The 26,905-nt window shown below is 33.0% G+C and overlaps 1 protein-coding gene across 2 annotated transcripts in view; it reads right to left on the reverse strand.

Moving 5' to 3' along the window:
• Positions 1-26,905, reverse strand: part of GRID2 (glutamate ionotropic receptor delta type subunit 2) — a 1,588,204-nt gene that overhangs the window by 318,667 nt on the left and 1,242,632 nt on the right. For both annotated transcript variants that reach the window (XM_058295409.2, XM_004470379.5), the window contains exon 11: positions 19,251-19,563. In XM_058295409.2, coding sequence (XP_058151392.1) covers positions 19,251-19,563 — 313 coding nt within the window. The remainder of the gene's footprint in view (positions 1-19,250; positions 19,564-26,905) is intronic.

The following is a 26,905-nucleotide window of genomic DNA, read 5'->3' on the forward strand; positions in this document are numbered from 1 at the left end:
ACCCATATCTGACTCACATAACATGGTTGTGTTTTGTTTTGTTTTGTTTTACTAAATTATTTGATGGTTTCTTTAGGTGTCATTTCTATTTTAATATACAATATACATCAATTGACTTTATACTCACCAGTTTTTTTCAATTGAACTATTAGTGCATGTTGTGAACAAGGAGTATATCACGGTTTTAAAAATGTATCCAAATTCTATTTATAAGAAGCTTATTCTCATTTTCTTTTTACTATTTTCTCTGTTACATACTGATTTAATCACAGACCTGGCAATGAAATGAAAGCTGGAAAAGGCACTGAAAGAGGAGGAAATATTGTCTGGATGACTAGTCATTTGTCAAACAGTTTGAAGCAAGACTGCACTGAGTCAGGGCCTGCCACTCTGTAGTGATGTATTAGCTTTTAATGTTTTAAAATAATTATAGTGAGGCCAAAGCCACATATAAAACCACCACATAAATTCCAGGGCCATTATCAAACCCATTTTTCCAAGATTCAATCAATCAGTGGTTCTGAGGAAAATTGCACCTATTTTGTCAATCAGAGAAGCATGAAAGTTCAAAGGGTAAGCAACAGTTGCTAACAAGAATCAAGAGAGAACATGATCTCACAGTGAAGTTTCTAATTACCTCCAATATTTCTGAGACTGGTTCCTAAACTATACCTCATGCATAAGTGTGTCATTAGTCCCACCAGGTCAGAGAATGCCAATACATATTCAATCAGTTTTAATGAGAATAAAAGGGTAAGAGTAACTCTAAAATATAATTTTAAAACTTGAAAATGCCATAACGTAACCTATTAATCACCATTGGAGATTAGCTTTAAATTAGAACAAATTTATTTAGCCTAGATTAAGATTTACAAATTGACAGAGAAGAAGGGACTCATTTAACATTATGAACTCATTCTTTGAAAAATGTCAGCCTTCTCAATTTTGAACTTTCTTTTCTTCCATAATGCTTATCTTCCAGAGCTTTTATGCTTAAGTTCTTAGGAGGACAGCTTAAAGAGCAGAAGGAGAAAACAGATTCTTCTTATTACTTTTCATTATACTCTTTTGAATAATAGGTAAATGGCAAATGTATGAGATTTTGGTGTGCTACAGAAAATTTATTGGGACAAAATATAGACATTTTATTCGGTATGAGAGCCCTATATATTCAGAAAGATAGCAAAATATATGGACAGATTTGTAATTGAAGGACATAACATAATTCATGTCTAAATAGTGATTTTGACAACATAGTCAGTTGAATAAGTAACTGTGAATGAACACAAAACCCATGGGTCTTGGTGTGTATGCAAATGCGAAAATGTAAAGTTGAATATCTTTTAGAATTCCTCAAGAAATTTAAATATTTTACTTGATGAATATCTGTTTTTTTGTCCCAGTGTGGTTTCTAGATTCCCTTTGGTGTCACATTGCATTGTCAAGGATCTGGCTTGAATTGATGAGCAGTGGTAGAATCAGGGAACAAGTTATCTTGCTGCCCAGAAATGGTAAATCAAGGCCATGGATGTGACAAGTAGGAAGTGGGGTCAGGGAGGAATGAGATCAGGGTAAATTTCCCCTTCCCCCTCCCAGGGAAAAAAGAGAAGGAATAGCTATTAATCTCAAGCCAAAATCTGGGAGTAAGAGATGGGAAAGCTAAAAGTCAGGAAATAAAATAACAGAAGCCTCTGTTCAGTATTTGCCATGCATCAGGAATGTGTAAAGTGTTTTATGAGAAATTTCTTATTTAATCATCACAACAGCTTTATGAAATGATTAAGAAAGCAAGATTAGGTTTCCTATGCCAAGGCCGAGACTAGTAGGGAAATAGGGTTTCATGCTTACAGACTCACAGGCAAGGGAAAGGAGTGACACATCAGAGAATCCAGGAAACTTAGTCGTATCTCTCCAAGTACATGCATCTTTTCTCCCATCAAGGGTTCTGACTTATTATTGCCACCTCATTTTCTCCCTCTGTTCTCCTTAACCACAGGAATGAATTGGTTTACTTCATGGGCTTCTAGGACAGTGTCAAGGAAACAAAATTCAACCAACCAGTATGAAATTTAACTATCTAAAAGACTCACACAAGGTCCCCATTAATCTTACTTGGAAATCATGTACTCTAAAGATAAGGTACTTAGAAGACACTAAGAAACTGTCAATTTAAAGCATAACCAATAATTAATTGATGATCTTGGATGTAACACGTCAAGAATATAAAAGAATTGTGATGCTGCTATACAAAAGATTCTAATGACAAATAAGTAATAGACTAAAAAGATAAGTGAAGCGTTCTTTCCTCAGAAATGTTCTGGCAGGTGGGTAGTGATTCTAGATACCTTAATTTCATTTTTGGGGCAGCTCTGTAAGTGCCCAAGTCATTTCCCTTTTAAAGGCAATGTATAAACATTTCTTTTTGTTTTTTTACTGAATCATTAGAAAATTCTAAGCCTCAAGTATAGGAGTTGTAAAAAGTTATTATATTTTCTTTTTAAATTATTTTGACCAATAATTACCTTAGATAAAATATGTTATCTGTGGGTGAATAAAACTTTTGATATATAAGTTGTACTTGCAAATGAAATGATGAGCTACTTTTTTGTTTTACCCACCCTGGTTCTCTGCATATGTTTAGTGAAAACAGAAAAAAATAAAGTACATATTTTTGTTTTTCCCAAGTTTTACTGACTTAGAAGTTTCTTCCCAAAGAAAAGTTCTGTACACATATGGCAATATTAAAAGGACTCGTGCAATATATTCAAATATATATATATACACACTGGGCAGTTTTTATGTGAAGATATTATCAGGGGAATTGTCATTAAAATTAAGTATATTCATGTGTCTGTAAGTGTAGTCATATGGTTTTGTTTTCTCTTTATGAAGAAGTTAGATTTTTGCCTCAATTATAATTTAATTGAGAACATATACCCTTCTTTATCTTTAGGTATATAAAAGTTTTGCTATTTATTTTGGATTATTGGAGTAGCCTCACTGCATTACATGATATCATAACATAGCTTTATAAACAGAATTAATGCACAGTTAAGTAACTGAGCTAAATTTAAGTCTGCTTTCTCTCTCAATTCTTAGCATTCAAGTCATCAATGACAAATTCCAACCTTTTTAGCCAAATGATTTAGTCAACGTTTTAACAATGTTAACAGAGTTGTCATACTTACTTAAAATAGGAAAGTAATTCTCCCTGCATGAAAATCTTTGTTTTATAAAAATCCAATAAAATACTTTTATGAAAAAGCTGATCTACATAATATTTTTAGATTAAATTTATATAATTTTAATTATTAAAATGTGAATAATGCAACATGGTATGTTTAGCTGTAGGAATCAGAGTCTTAGAAGTGTATACATCATTTAACTCAGAGACCACATATATAGGAATATTTCTTAAGAAATAATTATGGATATGCACAAAGGTTGAACCACTAAAATGATTATGATTTTATAAACATATAAGAGTAGGAAATTTGGCAAGCAAATTATACACACACATCTCCATATATTCATATATAAATATAGATTCTTAAGTAGATAGTAAAAAGTGCTAAAGAAGAATGTCTAAAGATAAAATAGCTATTCAGGGTATATTGTTAAATTCATTTTTAAAAAACTTTATATACAATATGAAAACATTGTTAAGTATCTACATATTCATGTATTTTCTATATACTGACTTTCATTCAGACATGAAGCCCTGTTACCTATATTCTAATTCATTCTGGCCTCTCCATTCTTACTTCTTATTTCATTGTGGTGGTGGTGACAGGGGCGGTCACTGATGCTCTTTAGGCTAGCTCCACTTCAGCTGGTCTCTTTTATCTCCTCATAACCTCCAAGCTATCCTTTAAACTGTCTTCAAATGGCACACTTTTAATATACAATTAATAATAGTGCCCATTTTATGATGTAACCTTTTTAATGACTCTATTTTCTATAGGACAGTGAAATTACTCTGAAATTTGGAATTACCACTAACTTTCAAAACCCAGGATAAATAATTTGAAAGTGTCCGCAATGTAGATCATTTAGATATCTGGATTAAATGCTGTAGATGCTGTCATTTTAAATAAAAGGACCATATAGTCAGTAGCATTTCATACTTTAAAAATGTATAGCAAAAAGTCTGATATAACACAACACTTCCATTGTGGTTAAAAGTTTATTCTGTCAGATAATTTGCTAATAAAACTAATTTTAATCAGTAGGAATAAAATAGTAGATTTTGGAGAAGAAATGACAATGATGAATTCATCGATAATAGGAAATTCTTTTTAAACTTGAATGAAAAAAATCTAAATTTGAGAACTGTTTACATTTTAAATTTGCACATTTTTCTGTTTCAGGGGAGTTTTCCAGAGAAAGCATCTTACATTTTTTTAAAATTAGGAAATCAGAAAAAGCATGCATAAAATACAGTGTTCCCATATACCACCCTATTATTAACACCTTGCATTAATGTGGTGCATTTTTATAATGATATTATTAGCTACAGTCCATGGTTTATGTAAGGGTTCACTGTTGGTGTTGTACAGACAGACTTATGACCTTTTAAAAAATGTATTCAACTCATACAACTAATTTTTTTTCTTTTTAACCACATTCAAATATATAATTAAGGACTGACAATTATGTTCGCATCCAGTTAAAGCTTCTTGATAAGCACTAATATATGAAATTCAAGACCAAAAGGTATACCAGATCAAAGCACTGATCACCCTGGAGGATCCCTGCAAGTTGAGTCCTCATACCTGGCAGACCCTCAGCAGGACTCCTACTGTTTACCTCTCTCTTTTTCTTTTCATAATTTAGTCAACAACAAGTTAAAAAGAGGGAAACAAGCTAAAAGCTAGGTTACTGAAAGAAGCACTGCTGAAAATGCATATTTTATGAAGAAACAGTCTAAAAGTTGGAAAAGTGGCATTTAAAAAAAAATACAACCTATTTATAAGAAGCAGTACAGACTCATGCCCTACAGAAAGATTATCAAAATGTCATCTGAAAAGAAGTGAAAGAAGGGAAAAAAAGAGTTTTAATAGCATTTAAAGTTTTATCTATGAGGTTTGTTTCATTTTATTTTGTTAATGCCAGATATACCAATTTAAAAATCAAATCTATAATTTAAGAAAGGGGAATCATATTTATCCTACTAGGTTTTTCACATTCCTTCCCTTCCTTTAAATTCCCTGATTTCAAATATTTTTAATTGTATTGCTAAAAGACTTGAAAAATAATTACAGAAATGCACTAATAAGCGTTGTTTGCTGGTTGAATATTATTTTTAAAGTTGATCTGCATTTTACTATGTTATAAATTAAATAAATATGAAAGCTACAATTTTAAATGAAAATGCTAGTTTTGAAGGGCCATTTAGCTACTATTCAAGAGCTAAAATATAAGAAAGAATTAAGCTTGTAGTTTTTTTTTCAAAAATCATTCACATTTGATTATTTTCTGGCACTTACACCTTATGCAATATTTATTTGCAACTTCATCATTAATTGCAACCATTGATCAGGATAAGGTATTTCCCTAAAGGAGAATTGTTTTTTCAGGGAGGTACCAGGAATTGAACCCAGGACCAAGTACATGGAAAGCAGGTAATGAACCACTGAGCTATATCCACTCTCCAATGAGAGTTTTTTGTTTTTTGTTTTTAAGAGGTACCAGTGATCGAACCCGGGACCTCATACATAGGAAGCAGGAACTTAACCACTTGAACTACATCCACTCTCAGTAGAAATTTATACATATATTCATACATATATAAAATATATATATATAGTATGTTAGTTTATAAGCCCTTAGTACTTCATAATAGTAATTATTTGGCATATGGGATTATTTACCCGTTGAATATGTGCTTATGCATTATTTACAATTTTCTCAGTTGATAAACTACTTGAATTTTATGATAGTCTTATGTAGCCACAGATTTGTAGTTTAAATTGCATTGCGGTCAAGTCTTAGAGTGAAACAAGTAAACATAGCTAGTTTTAAAGTTTGACCTCTGCAATTACTGTTCATTTTCTAAGCTTTTCTGGGTGTAAATATATGTTAAATTGCTTTTTAGTGTCAGGAATGACTTTTCCTCAGTCAAATTACTGTCTTTTGGTTCATCAGTTAGATATGTATTTCATGAAATTTAATAGCACATTACTCATTCCAACTCAGATCCATCCTAGACATTGTATAAGGCCAGCTTCAATACATTATATTATTATAAGAATGTGCTGCTAAAGCAGGCTATAATACTTATACTTGTTTATGAATTATTCAGGCTATCAAATATATTCAACTTGCTTAACCTAATTCAAGTCAGCATTTGTAGAGTGCCAATTGGTTCAATGCTATCTTGGAAGAAAAAAAGGAAAAATCAATGAACATTAGAGTGAAGATTTTAATTTTCATTCTTTAGCCTAAACCTTTTCCTATATTTAAAATTTTCAGTTTTTCAGAAATATTACTAATCTATATAACTTCTAGAGACAACCACACATGAACCAGTTGGACTATTTCTTGGTGTCAACAGAATATCTGATCTTGTTTTTCTTATGGCTCAGAGATTAACTATAGCCCCCAATGGATATACTGCCCATCATTTTAAAAGGAAGGCTCTCTGGGGTATAATGCTGAGTTTACAGTTTTTCTACTGTGGATGAAGTTAGCTTCTATTTAATCTTATACTCTAGATGGCCTTTGTGACAAAATGACTGGATTTAAGAATAAAGAATTTTTAAAAATGGAAAGACCTGGCCTTGAAAAGGAAAATTGGGGGCAGAAGGTTATTGGGGTCTTTTTTTTCTTGAGAGAAGCAAAGCATGCAGTACTACTATGAATGCTAGCAGATATTAAAATATTTTTGGATAAAGGAGGAGTACATATAGCTTTGAAATAAATAAAAATAATAAGAAAGAACTTCAGTCCTTTACAGCAAGACTTTTCTATAAAGAAGCATATTTCTGGTGATTTATGAATAGGGGTCATATTTATTCCTACACTGAAAAAAAGGGAGGATGAGTAGATTAGTGTTTAGAGAAAAAATTTCCCACAAAATATACACAGTTCAAGTAAAGAGCTAAAATCCTTTTTTGTAAAATAGATTTCCAGGTCCCAGAAAAATTCAGAAAATTTATTGAGAAGGAAGAAATAAACTGAGAAGAAATAAGCTGTCTTCTGTGCTCCCTCTCCATCAAAAGCACTGGGCGAAATTACTTAGAAGAAGAGAATGGTGTTCTTCAGGAGCTGTCACTGAAAAATAGAGTTGGGTGTAACATGTACCTCTTGATTTACTGTTAATACATTGTCTGAAGTAGATAATCGTATTTGCTGATCTGCAGAGTCAAAAACGGTGTGGCTGGACCTTGGGGTTAAAATTCTTAAAATTTTAAAAGACATGAAACAGTGGATAGATATATTTCATAACCAATATATCTCTACCTAAATAAATGGACATTTATATGCCTATAAAATGTAATCATGGCTCATTTAGATGAAAATCAACAAAAAATTTTTGAGAAAAATATAAAATCCCCAAATATGCTGGGGATTTGAAAATAGAACAGACATGGAAGGGCATATTAATGCCCTCTATAATAATTATTTATATCCATCTAATTTTTTTTTTCTGCCACTCCTCTGCTTAAGAAACTTCTGTAGCTCTCCATTTCTTTCAAAGCAGTAGTCAAAGTCTACAAAGCCCAATCTCATATGAACTCAAGGATCTCTCTGACCTCACCTCCTTCTAAACTATTCTGGCCTCTTTGAGAGAGCCTTTGCATTTATGGTTTCCTTCTCCTGATCACCCCTCCTCCAGATATTACATGGGGCATCTTCCTGTTCTTCAGTTTTTGCTCTAATATCAAAATTTTAAGAAGGCTTACTTCAAAGTGCACACTAAAAACTGCAACTCTTCCACACATACTTATAATTCCCCTTACTCTGTACTTTTTTCCCTATAGCATTTGAGTTCTGCTACATTATTTATTTATTTATCATGCCTATTGCTTATTACCTGCCTTCCTCCGCTAGAATGTGAACTCTGTGAAGGCATGAATCTTTGTTTTGCTCATAAAGGTATCTCCAGTAGTTTGAACAGTACCTGCCACAGAGTAGACAGTCAATAACTGTTGAATGAATGAATGACTTTTAATTTGGATCCAAACTAGGTTTTAAGAGTCACAGAACAACTTATCTGAAAATAAATATTACTGCCACTTTATAAAAGTTGCTCAATTGGCTGCAGGGATACATATAATTAAGGAATTCTGACATATACTGGTGGGCTTTTGTATATTTACTAAAATGTTTGAAGAATCCAGGATTTTTAGTATATATAAATTTTGTCTGCTGTTTTCTTGGAGAAATAAAATGGTCTCTGGGAAAAGTAGCAAAAACATTTCATGTATTTCGAAATCTGTTATAACAATAAATACATAACAAACTTAACACTTCTTTCAAGAAAGCATTACACAAAGGTAGTTTATTCCCAATATAAAACTTGTAGCCAATGGTGTAGTTAATTAAGAGAAATGTCAATAGAACTTAACATTGTCACAGGATAATGGTTCCTGCTGCTAGATATATGTCAAGAGAAAGATAAATAAGATGGAGTGATTTATTAAGCAGTGCCACACTCCAGGCAACACATTTCTAGAGGATTATAGCACTCCTTGGGTGGTGATGTAAGACAGAAGACTGAAGACTAAGTGATCTTAACCCTCTGAATAGTACAACAAGAGCACAGAAATGTGGTGCTTGCAGACAGTCCCTGCTGATAGAGCAAAATTGCTTTTATATTTAGAAAGAAAGAGGAAATCATCATGGTATTAAAACAGATCTAAGTTAGGGTAGGATGCCATCAACAATTCTTCATGTCTTTGCAGATAGTTTAACTCTGTGGAGAAGTTATGCTATTTTAAAATATAAAAATCAACAAAATTAGTACCTATATTTAAAATATAGAATTCTAAAAAATTATATTTCAGCGAACAAATGATTATTGAAACTGTACTCAGCAAAACTCTTAAAGATTTTTGGAAACATATCCAAATGCCTTTTATTCATTTATCAATAATTTTAATAATATAATTCAATTTATTTTGAGTTTGTTAATATTAATTAAATAATGTCAAAGATGGTTTTGATTCAGATTCAACCTTTTGAAAACTACGGCACATTCTCTGCCATGAATTGAACTCAAATACTATCATGTACTCTGACTTTCTCAAATCAAAGTCACAAAGTTTACTTGTTAATGGGAAAATATTTTCATCTTAAAATTAACCTTATATCTGATGTGATATATTCCAGTGCTGCAATAATATAAAATAGTGGTAGCAGACTCATCTACATTAGTTATAATTTCCATATGCATTTGCTCATATTACATAGGGATTTACATGATAAATGCTACATTTATATAACAATGAAATCAACAGTGCTCTTCAGGATAAAGACATTCTTTCAATGAAATAAAAATTTTAACATTGTTTAACATGGTTATATTTATATGTAATTGATATGGTTGTTTTTAGTTTTATTAATATCAAATAAACAAATAGTTATTAACATTTTTAAAATCATAAAATATTTTAGTATTTAATAATGGCATTATGGTATGCTATAATTGTAATTATTATCATAATACTCTAGAAAAACTCCATGTGGTTCTAGACCGCCATCCATGGCAGCTTATTGAACATTGCTTACTTAAGAAATCAGACTTCCACATGGTGTTTATCCTCAGCATTGTGGTATTTCACTCACAGATCCCAAGATAGAAGTCTAAAAGCTCAGCACATACATATACAGTTGTTGTATGTATCAGACCCCAAAAGTCTGACTTTATCTTTTTGAGTTAAAGAGGGTTTAATATATAAATCGAAGTATCCTGAAACAAAACTTGGAATTCCATTGCATTTGTGTTCATTAATTTATATAGTCTTTGGCCATGTTAGCTATATACTATTGCAAATATATGGGTTAATGTGCTAAGACAGGGGGCTTTTGGAGCTTTTCATACCTAGATGAATGCCACAAATTTATCATGAGTTGATTAGCATTTGGTTTTTACTATAAGGATTTTCATTAGCTAAACCAGTTTTCCAAATACATTTCCTTGTTCCTTATTACAACATGTTTCATTAAAATAATGCTTATTTTCTATGAGGTACTAATGAGGATATAAAGTATTAAACAATATGATTGGTTTGATCTCTTGGCATGGCCTGTTTCTGAAGAAACAGAAACTATGTTTAGGGCTATATTGGTCAAGGTTCTCCAGATATTATTAAAAGATTTATTATATTGGCTCAGGTGACTGTGAAGATTGGCAAATCCAAATTTCATAGGGCAGGTCGCAAGTTGGAAACTCTGATGAAGGTGAAGTTGAACTACCCAGGAGATACTCGCTGGCTGAAGCAGTTAGGAATTCTTTCTTCTGACTTCTGAAATTCTCAGCTCTGGCTTTATGACCTCCAACTTTTAGGTTAGGAGACTACAATGCTGAGGGGGACCCCCTTTGTTGATTATAGATGTTATTAACTGACAACAGAGGCAAATTCATCTACGAAATACCCTCACACTAACAATAGGGCCAGAGCTTGCTCCACCGAACAACTAGACGCCATAACCTAGCAAATTGACACATGAACTTAATCATCACAATCCACCCCTTGTTAAGTTGACACCCCCACACTTGTCCTTAAAGAACACTTAATCTCCAGAAAAACATAGTAACAGTCCTACTTTCACCTAACATAAAGCAACTGTTCTGCATATAAGTGAAAATTCACTAATCCGTTCCCTAGAAGAGGATACACGTCCTTGGGTGATATTTACTTTTAAACTTGATAAAACTTATGTTGTGTGATAAGGCGATAAGTGAGGGAAGAAAATATATTCATAACAAAACACGGAAGAAAGATTCATATCCCTTACAGTTCTCACTTCTGCAACTGGTTGCTTGGTCACAGTTAGTATATTCACAATGACCTTCTTCCACTGTCTCGTCCTTGTCCTCTTTACCTCAGGAAGCACCTAACTTGGTCATGGTTCTTTGCCTGGTGGGCTGACTCAAATTTTGTGTCATGGGCACAGTTCTAAGTGTTTCATATCCATGAACTCTTTCAATCTCCTCTAATACCTGATAAAGTAGGTACAATTATTACCTAGGAAACTGAGGCATATAGAGGTAAAAGAATTTGATCAAGGTCACATAGCTAGTAAGAGGTGGAGAAAGGATTTAAAACTTAGTTGCCTCTCAAGGAAATATGAAAGTAGTGATTTAATTAATTAATTATAGTATCATTCACTTATAGCTGAAAGAGAACTAAAAAGTCATCTGACACTTTATTTTATAACTCAGGAAACAAAGATCCAGTGAGTTAACTGAACAATTCATTTTCTCTATTCTCACTAGGTAATATATTGGCTTATATTCTGTGTGCGTTTCATTGATAAGGTAATGGCTTGGGATATTTTTAACCCAATTGTAATGTGCCAAATAGCAGTGACCTGTAAATTCCATGGCTATAGTGTCCTGTGCTTTTCTCAGCATGATGATAATCATGATTCTATGATCTAGCTACAAGTTTTAGTTTGTGTCACTTGTACATTGTAAGCTTAATGAAGAAAGACATCATGCTGTCCTCTTCACCCTTGTCACTAGATAAATAATTCTTGTTTAATACCCAAACAGATGTTTCTAAGGGAATGAAGAATTTAAAATAGCAAGGGCAGAAGAAATAGTTTTAGGACATGCTAAGGTAGAGCTTAAACAATGGATATAAACACTAACTGCTAGAAAAAAACTGAAGCATATAGAACAAACTGTATAGCAGTCCCAATTAAATTAAAGTTAATTTAGAGTTTAAGAGTCAAAGTTGTAAATATAAAAAAGACTATAAATTTTGGCCACAGCCGCAAATCAGAGAACAATTTTATGTGTCCATGGTATGGAAATATGGGACATATTAGTCTTTTATTAAATCTTAAGACAAAAAAGAACAATTGCCATCAAAATATGTAGTTTTCAAATATGGGACACTGATATATATGATGAGATCAATAAGTTGTGAATTTATGTTTTATATTACACATTGGAATCTATTTTATAATTTTGAAAAACACAAGTAAATATTGTGCCACAGTCAAGGACCTTGAACACAAGTATCACAAGGGCTTTTCTTCCCATCAGTTGTAGATTAGAGGTGTGACTCCTAAAGTCAACATTATATGCCTTACAAGTGGTTTATAATGCCTTGCCTATAAGCACTGAGTTATATACCAAGAGTTTTAATTTTCAATTTCATGTTTGATTTTGTTGTCAAAGGTTGTGGTCAGTTTCCTACACTTTTAGAAACAAAGCCACCACTTATTAAACTTCTAATTACATATTCATAGGTAGAGGGAAAACTTCTCAAAAACCCAGTTTAGCATGAGAATGGATTTTCCTGGCTCAAATAATGTAGAGTTAGCTTTAAAATAAATGAATTCAGGGGCATAGTGCATAGAATAATTGCTTGAACAGTCGCTTAAAGAATGGAAGTTCAGCTTATTTTTTCTTTAGTGGTGGAGAATTCTGGAGATAAAAAGAAAAGAAGGAAAATGATCATCTTGTCATGTTTTAAATCAACATGGGGAAATTCACAAGTGGATGTGACAGGACTCAGAGTGCTTGGCGCTCCCTTCATTAAGGAATGCCAATCATAATTAATGACAACAGAGATGTTGTTCTACTCTAAATAAATATTACAGAGAACCTTTTTGATTTAATACCTATAAGAATAGAAAGTAGAAAGAAACTTGTCTCTATAGCCCAGTTAACCTGTCATTGGGAATTACTTTCATTTTCCCTGTGTTCATTAGGGTCAGTAAACAACAGAGCTAGCCAATATCATTTTTGTTATATTCAAATTGAATGTGAAATATCAGATAACATTACAAAGTAATAGCTTTGGCTTCTGCATGCCAAAGCTTGAATCCTTTGGGACTTTGTGAATAGATCATTGGTAAAATTCATATATTTGATATCTGTAATATTAAAATGGATGTCTTTTTGAGTTAGTTTCCTATGTGAAGTTTTAAAGAGCTGCTCTCTCACCAATAATCTCCACTGTTGCCAAATTTGGTAGAGCAGAACATCCGATTCTTCTTTTTGTGGAAATGAGAAATTTGTGATTCTTCATAACAGTGAAATCCATTGGCAGTGAGAAGAATGTTTACTTTTCTTCCAAGTATTGTCCTGGATCTCACAGCCAGTGGGTTGCCTCTCATGCTAACTCCTGGGCAGCTGGCATCATGTCATCTTCAGAATTTCTATCACTCCTGAAGGTCCTCTTTCTATTCATCAGCAGCATCTGTGGAGTTATTTGATCTTTATGAAAACTGCCAAAGGAATTTTCCTTTTTTTCCCCTCTTTCCAGTAATTCCATTTGCTCCTCTCATCAGAAGTGGTTTATTTTGGTCCCAATTTGGCTATGGCCCATTTAGAGGGTGCTGCGCACTCCTACAAGGACTGTCTTCCTTATTTATCACTGTATTCAAAACATTTCTGGCCAGGCATAGCACATAGCATACCCAAGAAACATTTATTAAATCAGTTCAAGTAGTTAGTCTTTGATTTCCTTTCACTCTTCTTGTTCCTGATATTTAATGGATGCTTGCTGATAAACATATAGGTGGTTGTTTCAAATGGTTTACATGGATAATAATATGTATGCTTCAAAAGAAGCAGAGAAAACTGATGGTAACTCTGAGATTGCTCTTTGCTTCTGAATAGAAAACAAATTTCGAGCAACATAAATATTATGTAAAAAAGTCATAGGGGTTTTCCATGTCTCAGATGATATCAAAAGAGTCACTGCCAATAAACAGAAGGTAAGGGATCTTGGAATATCAAACTCCAGGGTTTTGTTTTTAAGTATATTGACTGCAGAAAGATGTACACAGACACAGAAATGAGGGAAAATAAAAAACGACTACAAAACTCATATGAAATTGATTTCTCATTTGTGCATTTAACCACCTAATTCACAAGCTCTAATGTTCCAGCCAAACAGATGTACTGAGTTTAGTTCTACAACGGACCATACCACTTTTGCACAGTTGGATTCCCTGAGCTGTTTTTTTTCTGGAAGGCTTTGAAGTAACAGATTTAAAAAATAACAGGATTAGTAAACAATCCACATATATTTAAAATTTTTAAGCTTTTAGCTGTCCCTGAGCTATTTTTCAGAAATCTGGTAACACATGAAATGCCTCTTTACCCATATTCAATCTGCTATAGTGGCTCAATAAAAAATCTACTTCTTCTTAAAAGAATGTATTTTTATTGGAAATTATCACTAATTCCAGTTCCACTGCCTTTGCATGGACATTGTCATTATTTGACTTTTTTTTTCCATAGGGATTATGAGCCTTTTCTTAACTTATTTTTAATCAGAGCATAAAGATGGTCTCAATATCCTTTAGTGAATTCATTGTTTCATTGTTAGCAAGTGTAAGAATACCAGCACTTTAAAAATGAAGCATTTAATCATATGCAATGCAGCATTATCTATCTTTATGAATCTGTATACATGTACAATCAGCCTACAAGCTGTGCAACTCACTTAAGGGTTCAGTTGGGATAGAAGTGTGCTTAACATATTTATAACTTTTGATATCTGCTGCATGTTTACAGAATTAGAAAAGCATGCTGACCATATAGGTAGTTTTATTTATATTTTTCTCTTGGGTATGCTCCAAAATTTATTGAGATTTGGCCACCTGGAGGCAGAAATCAGAAAGGCACTCTATAAACATGTCAACATCCTCAGAGGCCTCAATCAATAGGAGATTTTATTTATGAGTTTCTCATTTTAACTACTTACAAAATATACTTAGTGGGGGTATTCCAAATAACTTCCTGTTTGATTTAGTGCACAGGGTATTGGGAACAGTGTGGATGATGCTTTCATGTTAGATTGTAATCTAACAAACACAATACTGCAGTTAACTCCATGCATGTTTCAATTACGTACTTAGCATTCACCTGATCAATATACATTTCACAAAAATCTACTAAGTTGAAGACATTGAACAGTCTACTTTTGTGTTTAAGGGGGCAAAAACAGTTTGGAGTAGCTGGCAATTATGTACATCTTAGGGAGTGTTAAGAGATGAAACTGAACATTGGACAGGAGCCAGATGGTGGATGTTCATGCCCTAAAGAACACAGATTTTGCAGGCATAGGGAAGCTAAGGAAATATTTGAATAAGGGGCATTACGTGGGCAGCTCTCCATAATATAGACAATTTGGATATATATGTCATATATACTAATGCACAAAGAACAACATTTGAAAAAGAATAATTTATAAATTACGAACCTCCTATAGTTTAATAAGAAATCATTTAGGCCTCACCTATGTAGGAAGAGAGTACCACTTCTAGAAATTTAGGAGGTAAAAGTAGCATGACATAATTCTGATTGGATACAGCAGATAAGGAAAAGGAAGAAATAAAAAATATTTCAGGGTTTCTAAATGTGTGGCTGTGTGGTTAGTGATGCACCAGCTGGGGTAGAGAATATAAGAACTAAGAAGGTTTAAAGTGTAAAATTAATATCTATTACTAACATATTGGAATTTATAATGTCTCTGGTATGTCTAGAGAGTGGTACAGAAAGCAGCTGAATATCCAAATCTGAAGTGCAAAGATGGATGATGTAGAATTGGAAGGCATCAGTGTATTGGCAATTGTTGGAACCATGCCCTCAAAAAGGGAATGGAATGGGAAGAAGTGAGATGAAACTGAAGTTAATTTCATCTATTGATATCACCTCCTTTTTTTATGGTCAATGTTCATATCTCTTAACATCCTAGCTATTACTTCTTCTGTATTGATAGACTTTTGGCACAGGATTCATTTTTTCCCTCACCAATCCAAGCCACATATCTACTACACCTGGGCCTCTCAGTCCTTTGATCAGTTTTAAAGTCTTTCACCATCCATCAACTTCAGGTACCTTCATCCACACATCTGTAACTTTGCCTCCACTGTTCTACTTCCAAATTTTTTAAGTTCAGGTGTTGCATTTTATGGATACAACCTTCATACTCTCTCACTCTGATGTTTCCACTTCACTCTCACTGTTCTTTAGCTGCATCAAGACCTCAATTCTCTCCTACTACTACTTTACAGCTCTCCACTGCTTCTCTCTATTAATTCTCATTATTGATCTTTCTTTGTCAGTTTTCCATATAACCCATGAATCTATCATTTAATCATTATCTTGCCAATAATCCATAATGACTTTCCCTGTTATCCTTTTGTTGCATGCCCTTAACTATTCGCAGCTGAGTTTAAATTGTTTTTATTTTTTATTTATTTAATAAACATACATGTAACACCTATACTATACTATATTTAAGAACTTCACAATTTTTAACTGTTTGAATTCTCATAATATAACCATGTGGTGTGTAGGGGCAATATAGGATGTTCCCTGCAAGAGTAACTCAAATCATCACACCGATTTTGTGATCAGCATGGACCACAAAATTCTTCTGTTTCATTGAGTCTTCTCTCTTCTTGGGAAACTCTCTATGAAGAAAGTAACTACCATGATTTGAGAAATGCCAAACTACCTCATGTCAAGAGGCTACTCGGAGTAGCCCATATGGAGAAAAAAGGAGGCCCTAAGTCTACATCTAGGATCAAATTCTAGATATGTGAGCCAATGGACAAGCCATCAGATTATTCCAATCTCTAGGCTTTGAGTCTCCTAGCTAGACTTTGTTCCAAGCTATACTCACTGTGACTTATTTGAACTCTTAACTCACAAAATTGAGCATAATAAATGTTTGGGTTTTGCCACTAGCGTTTGGAGTCATTTGTTGTGCAACCATATTCACTGGAACACTACTAATGAGAATTAACTTCTAAATTAATTGAACACCTAAATTTTACTTGATCCTTTGAAATATTGAACCCCTCATCCTTACATATTGTCTTTATTTAATACTGTCTTAATTACCACTACATGCTCTGATTTTACTTGCATATTTCTTGTCATTCCTTCTCAGTTATCATTGAGAGAACTCTCCACCCCATTACTTTCCTCAGAGCTTTGTCTTCATCCCTCTTAGACAAAAGAATAAATATATTGCATAATCTTATTCATGTCCATGGCTTCCTTTGATGATCTCCAACATGCCAATATATGCTAAATATATATTTAATCCAGATGTTTCTTCTGTGCTTCTAACAAATATTACACCCCAAACAAGCATTGGAAGTCTTCCCTTGGATATTTCATGGATACCACAAACTCAACATGCACAAAAATTAACATCTTCTCGGTGCTACCTGTTCTTTCTGTTTTATTTTAGTAAATGACATCAATATTCAATTCAGTATTCAAGGTTTCTGAATTCAGCTGCTGTAATAGCTCCTTTTGCTCCCTCATTTCCAACCAACCACACCACAATATAATTAATCAAGTTTTAATGATTCTATTTCATCAATACCCTTCTCTTAATTTCCACTGCCATCTTACCTTAGCACATCAACTTTTTACTCAGTTATTTTGATAATCTTTTAAATCAATCACTTTCCACACGGCTCTTTTTTCAATCTATTTGCCACATTATAATCAGAATATTTCTACAGCACAAATCTAAATCTGCCTTTTCCTATTTAGTACCTTTAAATAGGTGATAATTTCACTGATGATCAAACTCAAATTCCTCATAATAACAAATGTATCTTCAGCCTCATCTTTACCAGCTTCCTTCTTCTTCATAGTTTATGGTCTTCTCCTCCCCTCATTTCTTCATCTGAAATTGTATCCTGCCCATTTATGTCTCCTTTTCCCCACTATTCTCCTTCTTCACCAAGTTATTCTCATGCTCATTTCTGTCTGTTTATAAAGTACTAATTCATGGAGACTTCTTTGCTATGCTAAGATATATTGAGCTTCCCTACTTCTAAGATCTCATAGAGGACTGTGCTAATCTATATCACACCACTTTCAAACATTTAGTGGAATTGTTTGGAATTACAAACAACTGTGTCCCACTAGACCACAAAACTTGTAGCTCGATGATCACAAAGACTCTCGCTTACCAATGCATACTCAGTGCCTAACAGAATTTCACTTAAGTAAATATGTATTAAATATTAACTGAATTAATGATAAATGAATTGACTAAAAATGTCTGGGTCAATTATATCGTAATAGTTGATTTTTTTGTCAGAGACCTTAATACAGAAAGATGGAAAGAGAAGCATGCTTACAGGGGGTAAGGGATAGATTAAAAGTGAGGTATTGAAGATGAAAGACTTAGACAAAATTTTTGACAAATTAAATGAGAGGATAAAGAATGAAATGTAATGGTAGTTCCAATAGGAAGTGCAGATAAATAATAAGGCCCTATTGAAAATTACAAGTATTAAGGTAAAAGCATCACATGCCTCTGCTGAGACACATATTTCTTCTGCTCAATGTATGTGCCAAGTTTGCAAGATACTATCAATCCCCAGAGCCTTTTATTATTTCATTTTCTGTGATGCCAGTAGTCTCAAGCAAGGAGTTCAATAATTTTTATTTTTTCCTGAAACAGTAAATATGTCTAGAGAGACCAAGAATTAATCAGGCAACTTTAGATTGGAGTGGGGGCAGATTGGATATTGAATAACAAAGCAAAGATATTCTTTAAAATATAATGTAGTGCTAAGTTAAATCATTAGTAGAGTTTATATATTCAAGTGAAAGATTAAAAGATATGATTACTTATCAGATCTTCTATTAACCAAGGAATATTTTTAATACATGAAATAATGTCTTGGAACAAAGAAAACTTTTTACTGTCTCTTACATATGCAAATAATTAAGCAGAATTTTCTCTTGTAGTAAGTAGTTTCATTCTATAAGTCTATTTCTCAGAATGTCAGAACTTGGATAGAAAAATCTGTTCTTGAGCTTTTATGTGAAACTTACCCCTGACATTTATTTTATTGTCAAAACTGAATTTAAATCATAAGATAATGAGCCACTATTGCTGGAAACCGGCTGCATTTGAGACCTACTAAGAGTAGGAAAAGTCTTTTTCTGAACATTGCTGCAAGGACTCTTTAGAACCCTTATTGATATCGATACAAAATCTTTTTTAAATGAATCCATGTCATTTGAAATATCGCATCTGTTTGTTATACTCAAATGTACTTTTTCTTCTTACCTTGCTGTACAAAGGATCCATACACAAACCACATGGAATTGTAGAGAGTAGTAGAAGTCATCGATCCCATTTGTAATCGTGGGGGATTAAGCCAGTTCAAGAGGTAGACCAGTAAACCCACCAGAAGGACTGTGCCAGCAATGCAAGCCCATAGGGAGAGATCAAATGGTGCAAGACAGGCAAACATATCCACAGTCTTCTCAGCCCTTCGTAGTAGTACACCCACGGAGTAGTCCATGTAACGTGTTGTGAAGTCCACCACATTCTCACGATCTGGGGTGATGGTTAAAGCAGAAATCCCTATGTCGGCTCTCTGAGAAATTGAAAGAGAAAGAATACATTAACAGTGTAAAAACAATTTGATTTGTGGCACTTCAGCTTGCCTTGAGGGGAAAAAAAAAGATGCCTCAGGCAACTTCTTAAGTCTTTTATATAAACTGAAAACACTGCAAAGACTTCTAACAGAAGAGTCTGTGTAAAATTTGCACTTCTTACTGCAAATCTTGCTCTCTAGAGTCAGACAAATCACCTTGTTCATATTATCAGTGAATGTGAAATCAATGAAGAATATTTCAAACTTAAATAACACCTGAAGGATATTGTTTTTTCTTCTTGGGTCATTTTATCAAAGTCATCATTAACACAGTGGCAAAAACAAAACTTATGCAAAAGAAATCTCTCAGAGAAAACGTTCCTAAGATATTCGATATATTCGTACCAAATAAATTATTATATAGGTGATTTAAAAATCTCAACATGGCATATTTACCCTTTGCTTAGATTTTTTTTGCATCAAAATTCATATTGTTGAGCTTTAAACATATTAGAATTTGTTAGAGATTTCACAGCACTAAGCTATAATGTCACATGCCAGAAATTCTCTACCATGATTTTATTGTGTAAACATCAGGAACATTTTAGTTAACAACTAAAGATTAAGAAGACAGATAATTCTTCTTGAAGTAAAAATCCTTTTTCTCTGTGTATCCTTAGAGTCTCAGCTATAGCAGTCACAACTATAGCACACACTATTTTACTTATTTAAAAAACATAAGACAGAACTGCAGTGAAAGCACAGAATAAATGATTTCATATTTGAATTCTATGATAGGAGAATACATGTTTGAATAGCTAAAAGATGCAGCTTGTTCAAAATAATGATCGGTGGCTGTGATTAAAGCTGTGGGAAACCCCCTTCCACATAAATACTATACAGGCACTAGTAAATGTATTTGTTTGCTAAACATTTTCAGGTTTTCCTTCCTTCTTTCTCTCTTTCTCTTTCTCCCTCCCACCGTCCCTTCCTTCCTTTCTCCCTTCCTTCCTATTGAAATATGTTTCATTGCTTTTTGGGGACAGAAAAAAAAGTACCATGCCTAGAAGGATAAATTAATCCAGATGAATCTAGTATCTGAATTAATAATTCTCTCTAAAATATTTTTGCTAAATTTGGGCATCTTGTATTGTTTTGTGTGTGTTTGTGTGCATTTATTTATGCCATGCCCATATAGATTTGCCAGGCCCAGAGCTAAATATTTAAATAAATATTCTTATTTAATCCCTACAATTAGCTAAAATTGTATGTTTTCCCCTCCATTTTATAGATGGGGAATCTAAAACAAAGAGTTTAAAGAAATGGTTCAGTTCTCCAGTTAATAAGTATAGAATCCAAATATTAAAGCTATGTTTACCTCACTCTGAAGCCTGTGCTCATAACCACATTCTCATATTGCAAGAAATCATTCGTTTTCCATACAGCCCATGTTGTAGATAGGCAGGGCAACTGGCTTTAGGACAATTTTTACCTTAAACAAATCTGAAATTATGCTCTTATTTTCATTGTACTATTTAAATTGCAGCAAGGCCATATTAATATAGATACCATGAGGTTAGATTATTAACTGAGAAGTATTAAACCTTAAAAACATTGTATGAGAAGGAATTGCAGAGAAATGATTTCTATTGCTTTCAAGCTCATATATTTATTATTTTGTAGATAGATATCATGAATTGGGTCTTTTCAGATTACAAACCTAACTTGGATATTTAGCTCTCTAATCCTATTTTTTCTGAGCTTTAGTATCACTCTTGCAAGTGGATTAATTTATCGTGATCTTAATGGTGAATAAATAACTCTCCAAGATTCAATTAGGCTCTCAGAAGGTGCATTTACTTTTTCAGGTCATTAAAGTACTATGGATCAGTAATTTACTAATTGGTGCACTAGTGACCCAAAAGATTTAATGACTCAACCAAAGACAGAAAATTCTATGTAAGGAGGAGTTTTCTGACATTTTGACTGAATATTTGTAAAATGTTCATAAATATTTTGCTTATAAATAATTAAGGGTTTTACATTTAAATAGTTATAAATTGGAATGGTCACTCACTGTTGATTATAAAAATGGGTGCTCATAAGTATCACTGAGTGAATTTCTACAATGGAATACAGAAAGATAGTCTAGCAATCAAAATAGTCTTTTTTGGAAAAGGGAATTGATTATTTTGTATGTGCTAAAATAGCTTATTAAGTATTACAATTATTTTCATATTTCTATGGACTTATTTCTAAATTCTGGGCCATTTTCAACACTTAAGCTCCCCTGTAGAGGGCGTATCAGAATCACATAATGGGCTGGTTCAAACTGCACAACCGCACAACCACACAGCACACTTGCATACACACATGTATTTTCCTGTCTTTGAGACTTGTATATACCTTCTTGAGGAGGTAGCTCACATCATCCTTTAGAATCAATGATATAGTGGACCACTGTTATTGATATGAGTATGTGATATACTTTACTTACTTTGGAGATGCTATACTGGAGCAGAAAAAGGCCAAGGACCACTGATTCAGAGAGATGGCCCCGAAACTTCCTGAATATTTATAAACAACAATGATCAGGGACAAGCCATCATTTTATTATTTTTTTGTTGAACTCACTTGTCCATTCTGTATAAGGATTTTTCAAATCATTATCTCCATGAAACCTTTACTCTTCCCAACCCTCTCCTAAGTCTCAGAAAATTACCTCCATTACTATTTTACAGAGAACACAGAAGATATCAGATTGAAAGTCACCCTTAATAGAGAAGTTGTTCTCCTACCTATCTAAGGTCAATCCTTGACCAATAGATTTATAAGCCAATTCCCTTCTTTTCAGGATAATTAAACTCCTGCCTTTTATGTATTCTACATATTCCCATTAACTATAGATTTTCCTTAAAGAGATTCTTCAACATATCTTTAAAATAAAAACAAAAGCAGAAAGCCTTTTCTTTTACTCTTTATGACCCGCCTCACTCCCAAATCATTTCCTTTTTCTCTCCCCTTTTCAGTTTTCTCTAAAGAACTGTCTTTATTTCTACACATTCTAGTCACAGTAGGTAGACACTTGCAACTGTATTGTCCAGTAATTTATTACTCAATGGCAACAGCACTTCTTAATCTTTGCATTGGTGAGTCAAATGGATATAATTCAGTTCTCATGATTAGGTGTCAAGATGGACTATCCCCACCCCCATCACTTTTTAATTGTTTTTTTTAAGATACATAGATCACAAAAAAAATTACATTAAAAAATATGAGGTTCCCATATACCCCCAACTCCTCCCATAGCAATGACCGCTTTCATCATTGTGGCACATTTCATTGCATTTGGTGAGTACATTTTGGAGCACTGCTGCACCACATGGATAATAGTTTACATTGTAGTTTACACTTTCCCGTAGTATATTCAGTGGATTATGGCAGGATATAAAATGTCTAGCATCTGTCCCTGCAATATCATTTAGGACAACTCCAAGTCCCGAAAATGCCCCCACATCACATCTCTTCTTCCCTCTCCCTGCCCAACTCTTAATCATATTTACATCAACTTAATAATCACTTCTTCAAAGAAGGTATCCACAACCTCCTTTGACCAGAGCACTAACTCCTATTATCTACATTATCAGAACCTTATCGGCTGACCGTGTGCAGCTGGCCCATGCGCAGTGCTGATGCCCACAAGGAGTGCCCTGCCACGCAGAGGTGTCCCCTCCCCCCGCGTAGGGGAACCCCACGCACAAAGAGTGCGCCCCATAAGGAGAGCCCCCCAGCACGAAAGAAAGCGCAGCCAGCCCAGGAATGGCGCCGCCCACACAGAGAGCTGACACAGGAAGGTGATGCAACCAAAAGAAACACAGATTCCTGTGCAGCTGACAACAACAGAAGCGGAAAGGAGACGCAGCAAATAGACACAGAACAGACAACTAGGGTGTGGGGGGAAGGGAAGAGGAATAAATAAATAAATAAATCTTAAAAAAAAAGAGAACCTTATATTCCTAACTTTTCTAGCAGTTATAACAGTTGTAATTTTACACATAGTGGTAGGAGTCATTCAATAATGTTGGACTCTTCTACTTGAACATAAGCTCCATGAAGGCAAGGATTTTGACACTTTTAAAAATCATATTCCTGGTACCTACTACTTTGTCTGATATAAAGTTCATAGTGAATAAATACTTATTTCATATATGACTGAATGAAGATGGAACATCCACTAGATGTTCATTACCTAATTCTTGTAAATCTCTTTTCTCTATTTCTCAGTATTCCCAACAGAATAAAAAGAAAAAAGCAATATAGACATTAACTCAGTTTTATAGCAGTAATAAGAGATTTGCATATTGATGAATAATTATATGAACAATGAAAATAAAGTTCTTGGTTTATCAATATATTTATGTTTTCATTATTTGCTATTAACTAATTTAAAGTGTCTATATATATAGTAGGTCCAATATATTACAAAACATTGTTTGTCAAATATTTTGTGTTTCACGGTTATTTAAAGTTTGATAAGAAATATTATTAAAACTGGAATATAAATATTTTAAAAAAATGACTCTAATTATGGAGTCGTATTTTCCTTGAAAGGAAATACAAGATTCATATTGAATTACATCATGAAAAGGAGATATATGGACAATACAATGTGGCACGACTAATAAGTCATGAATCTTGACATATAAACTTAAATGTAGAAAAGTTAAAAAGAATTTACTGTAAACTTAATCTGGAATAAATTATATCTAACGAATGAAACACTATCAAATTAAAATCTGCATAAATCCCATGGAATTGATTTTGAAGTAAAATGTTGAATCTTATATTTGTTCCTCTAATTTCTTTTTTTTCTTTTTTTTTGGTTCTTTTGCATCCTTCACATCTGCTTGGAATATTTTGAATCTTTCCCAGTCATCCATCATGTTAACTTTTTCTTCCAGCTTAGAGCCATTTGGAAATTTGAGAAGCAGGCCTTTAATTTTTTACTCACAGTGCTGATAAATTATCAATGAAAAGTACATGTGAAAGTTCAAAGTACTGCAACATGCCTCTAAAGTTCTACCCAATTTGAAGATCTCTCATTGGTCAGCACTCTTTGGATTTGTTTTTTCAACCATCTATGACAATTCTTTACTGTACTGTCATCCAGTCAGGAGTCTCCTCATAGTTTGTAAGTGTTTCATAAAAGGCATTATTGAATTTAAAATGCACCTTCAAATGAATAGCTCATGTAATCAAAAAAGAAAATGAACTGCTTTTTAAAATTACCACCTACAACACATAGACTACAAATCCATTCTGCAATTTTATCCAAGATTTTAATAAAACCCACTTCTCTATCAGAATGAACAAGTTTTCTTTTTTCCCTTCTGGTTTTGAATATGCCAATTGCCCACCATACAACACCTCTCTCATTTTTCATATTTTGTATTTATTATCTACAGTAACTTATATATCAATTCAGGAAGTGCATTTATCTCCCTAGGATATCATTCATCTGGACCTGGAAATTCAAACTTAATAAAAGTGCCTGTCATGAGTTTCAATTAATTTCCATCCTGAAGATATTTTTTTTGCACAAAATGGAGGCAAAATTGTTATTGGAAATGTTTTAGCACATATTTTGCAAGCATCAAGTCTACCTCTACCTTTTTTGATTTCTTCTATGTATTTCTCGTCTTGACCTTCCTAAGAGTAAACTCTTTATAGCTTTATAATTTCTTCACAATTTTGTTAAGTATAACTTGATAGTCTTTGATCTTTAAATAATGTTATAAAGATTCCAATTTGCTTGGGGGGAAAGTAGGCATTCAAGAAATGTTAAAGGAAGAACAAAAGGAAGGGTAAGAGAAAGGGATGGAGGAACAGAGGGAGGATGGCAGGAAGAATGTATTCAAGTCTTTTGTCAACTAATGCTACATGACTTTGGAGAAGTAGCCTAATTCTCATCATTGCAGTTAACTTATCTGTGAATGAATAAACGTTTTTCTAACTCTGAAATTTTAATCCTAAAAATAGTCATTGAGGCTTTATATACTCATTCTATGCTTGGTAATGTAAGAATACAAAGCATCTTAATTCTTAATTATGAAAGACTTTATATCCTGACAGAACTTTCCAACTAAATATAGTATGTAATTAATTACTATTCATAGAAAAAACTAAAACAAAAACACTAGGGAAAAGAAAAATGACCAAATTGTCAAATTAATCATAAAATATTAATTTTCTCAGAGTCAAGATTTTATGTGTCTCTTTCAAAGAAACAGACATTTTAATATGTCATTGTGATAGATTAATTTTTTTCAGTTTCAATTAGAAGCACATAATAAACTATCCATTAACTTTAAAATATACCACTGAAAATGAATACATCTCCAGGTAGAGCCAATGAAAATTGTTGTGAAATGAGCTTTTATTCTGACAAAGTTAAACTTAATAATACTAGAAATATTTTTAAAAACAAAAATTATAAAAAGGAAATTAAAACCCCAATAATGCTACCATAAGTGTAATGCCCTTAAACTTTTAATATAGTTATCTTTACACTTCTATCAAGACATATACAAGGTCATTGAAAGAATGTTATTAATTCAGGTATAGTTTAGTACATGATAGGGCAATTACAAATCAAATGAAGGCAAGTACTAAGGATACATGTTTTCTGTTTTGTTACTGCTACAACTATTTAAAGCTTACAGTACTTAGTCTGTCAAGCACTTTTCAATTATTAGATCATTTGATCTTCACAACTCCCTGTGAGGCAAACATTATTATCTCCATTCTACAGATAAGAAAACGGAGGTATAGACAGCTTAAGTAACTTGCCTAAGGTCATACAGCTAAGAAGCAGTAGATCTAGGATTCCAACCCAGGCTGGTTGCCTGAAGAATCTATGAGCTTGATTACTTACTCTACTATAAAAAATGTATGTGTTTACTGTTATGGCATAAGGTATTTGTGTTATTAAAGAAACTTAAGAGAGAATATAAAAATCACTTCCACATTAAGAACACTTTTTATGTGTATATTTTATCTTCTTTTTTCTATGCATATTTAACTAGACATTTGTTTTTGGATTTTTAGGCTATTTACAGTATTTTAAATATTGTAAATTGTAAAATGATGGGTAACTCTGAGTAAGAGTTTCTTTGGAAACATTTTCAGAATTTATTCATCCAAATTCCCAGTCTTGAAAAAATATTATGGTCATTTTTAAGCCTCTTTATGACTAATACAAATTGCTCAACTGCCCTCCAAAAATTTTATGCAGTTTTACCTTCTCAGCAGAATTGGCTTGTAAGTACACCTTTCACAGCAT

The sequence above is a fragment of the Dasypus novemcinctus genome, chromosome 1 (assembly GCF_030445035.2).
Source record: "Dasypus novemcinctus isolate mDasNov1 chromosome 1, mDasNov1.1.hap2, whole genome shotgun sequence".
NCBI classification, from domain to species: domain Eukaryota; kingdom Metazoa; phylum Chordata; class Mammalia; order Cingulata; family Dasypodidae; genus Dasypus; species Dasypus novemcinctus.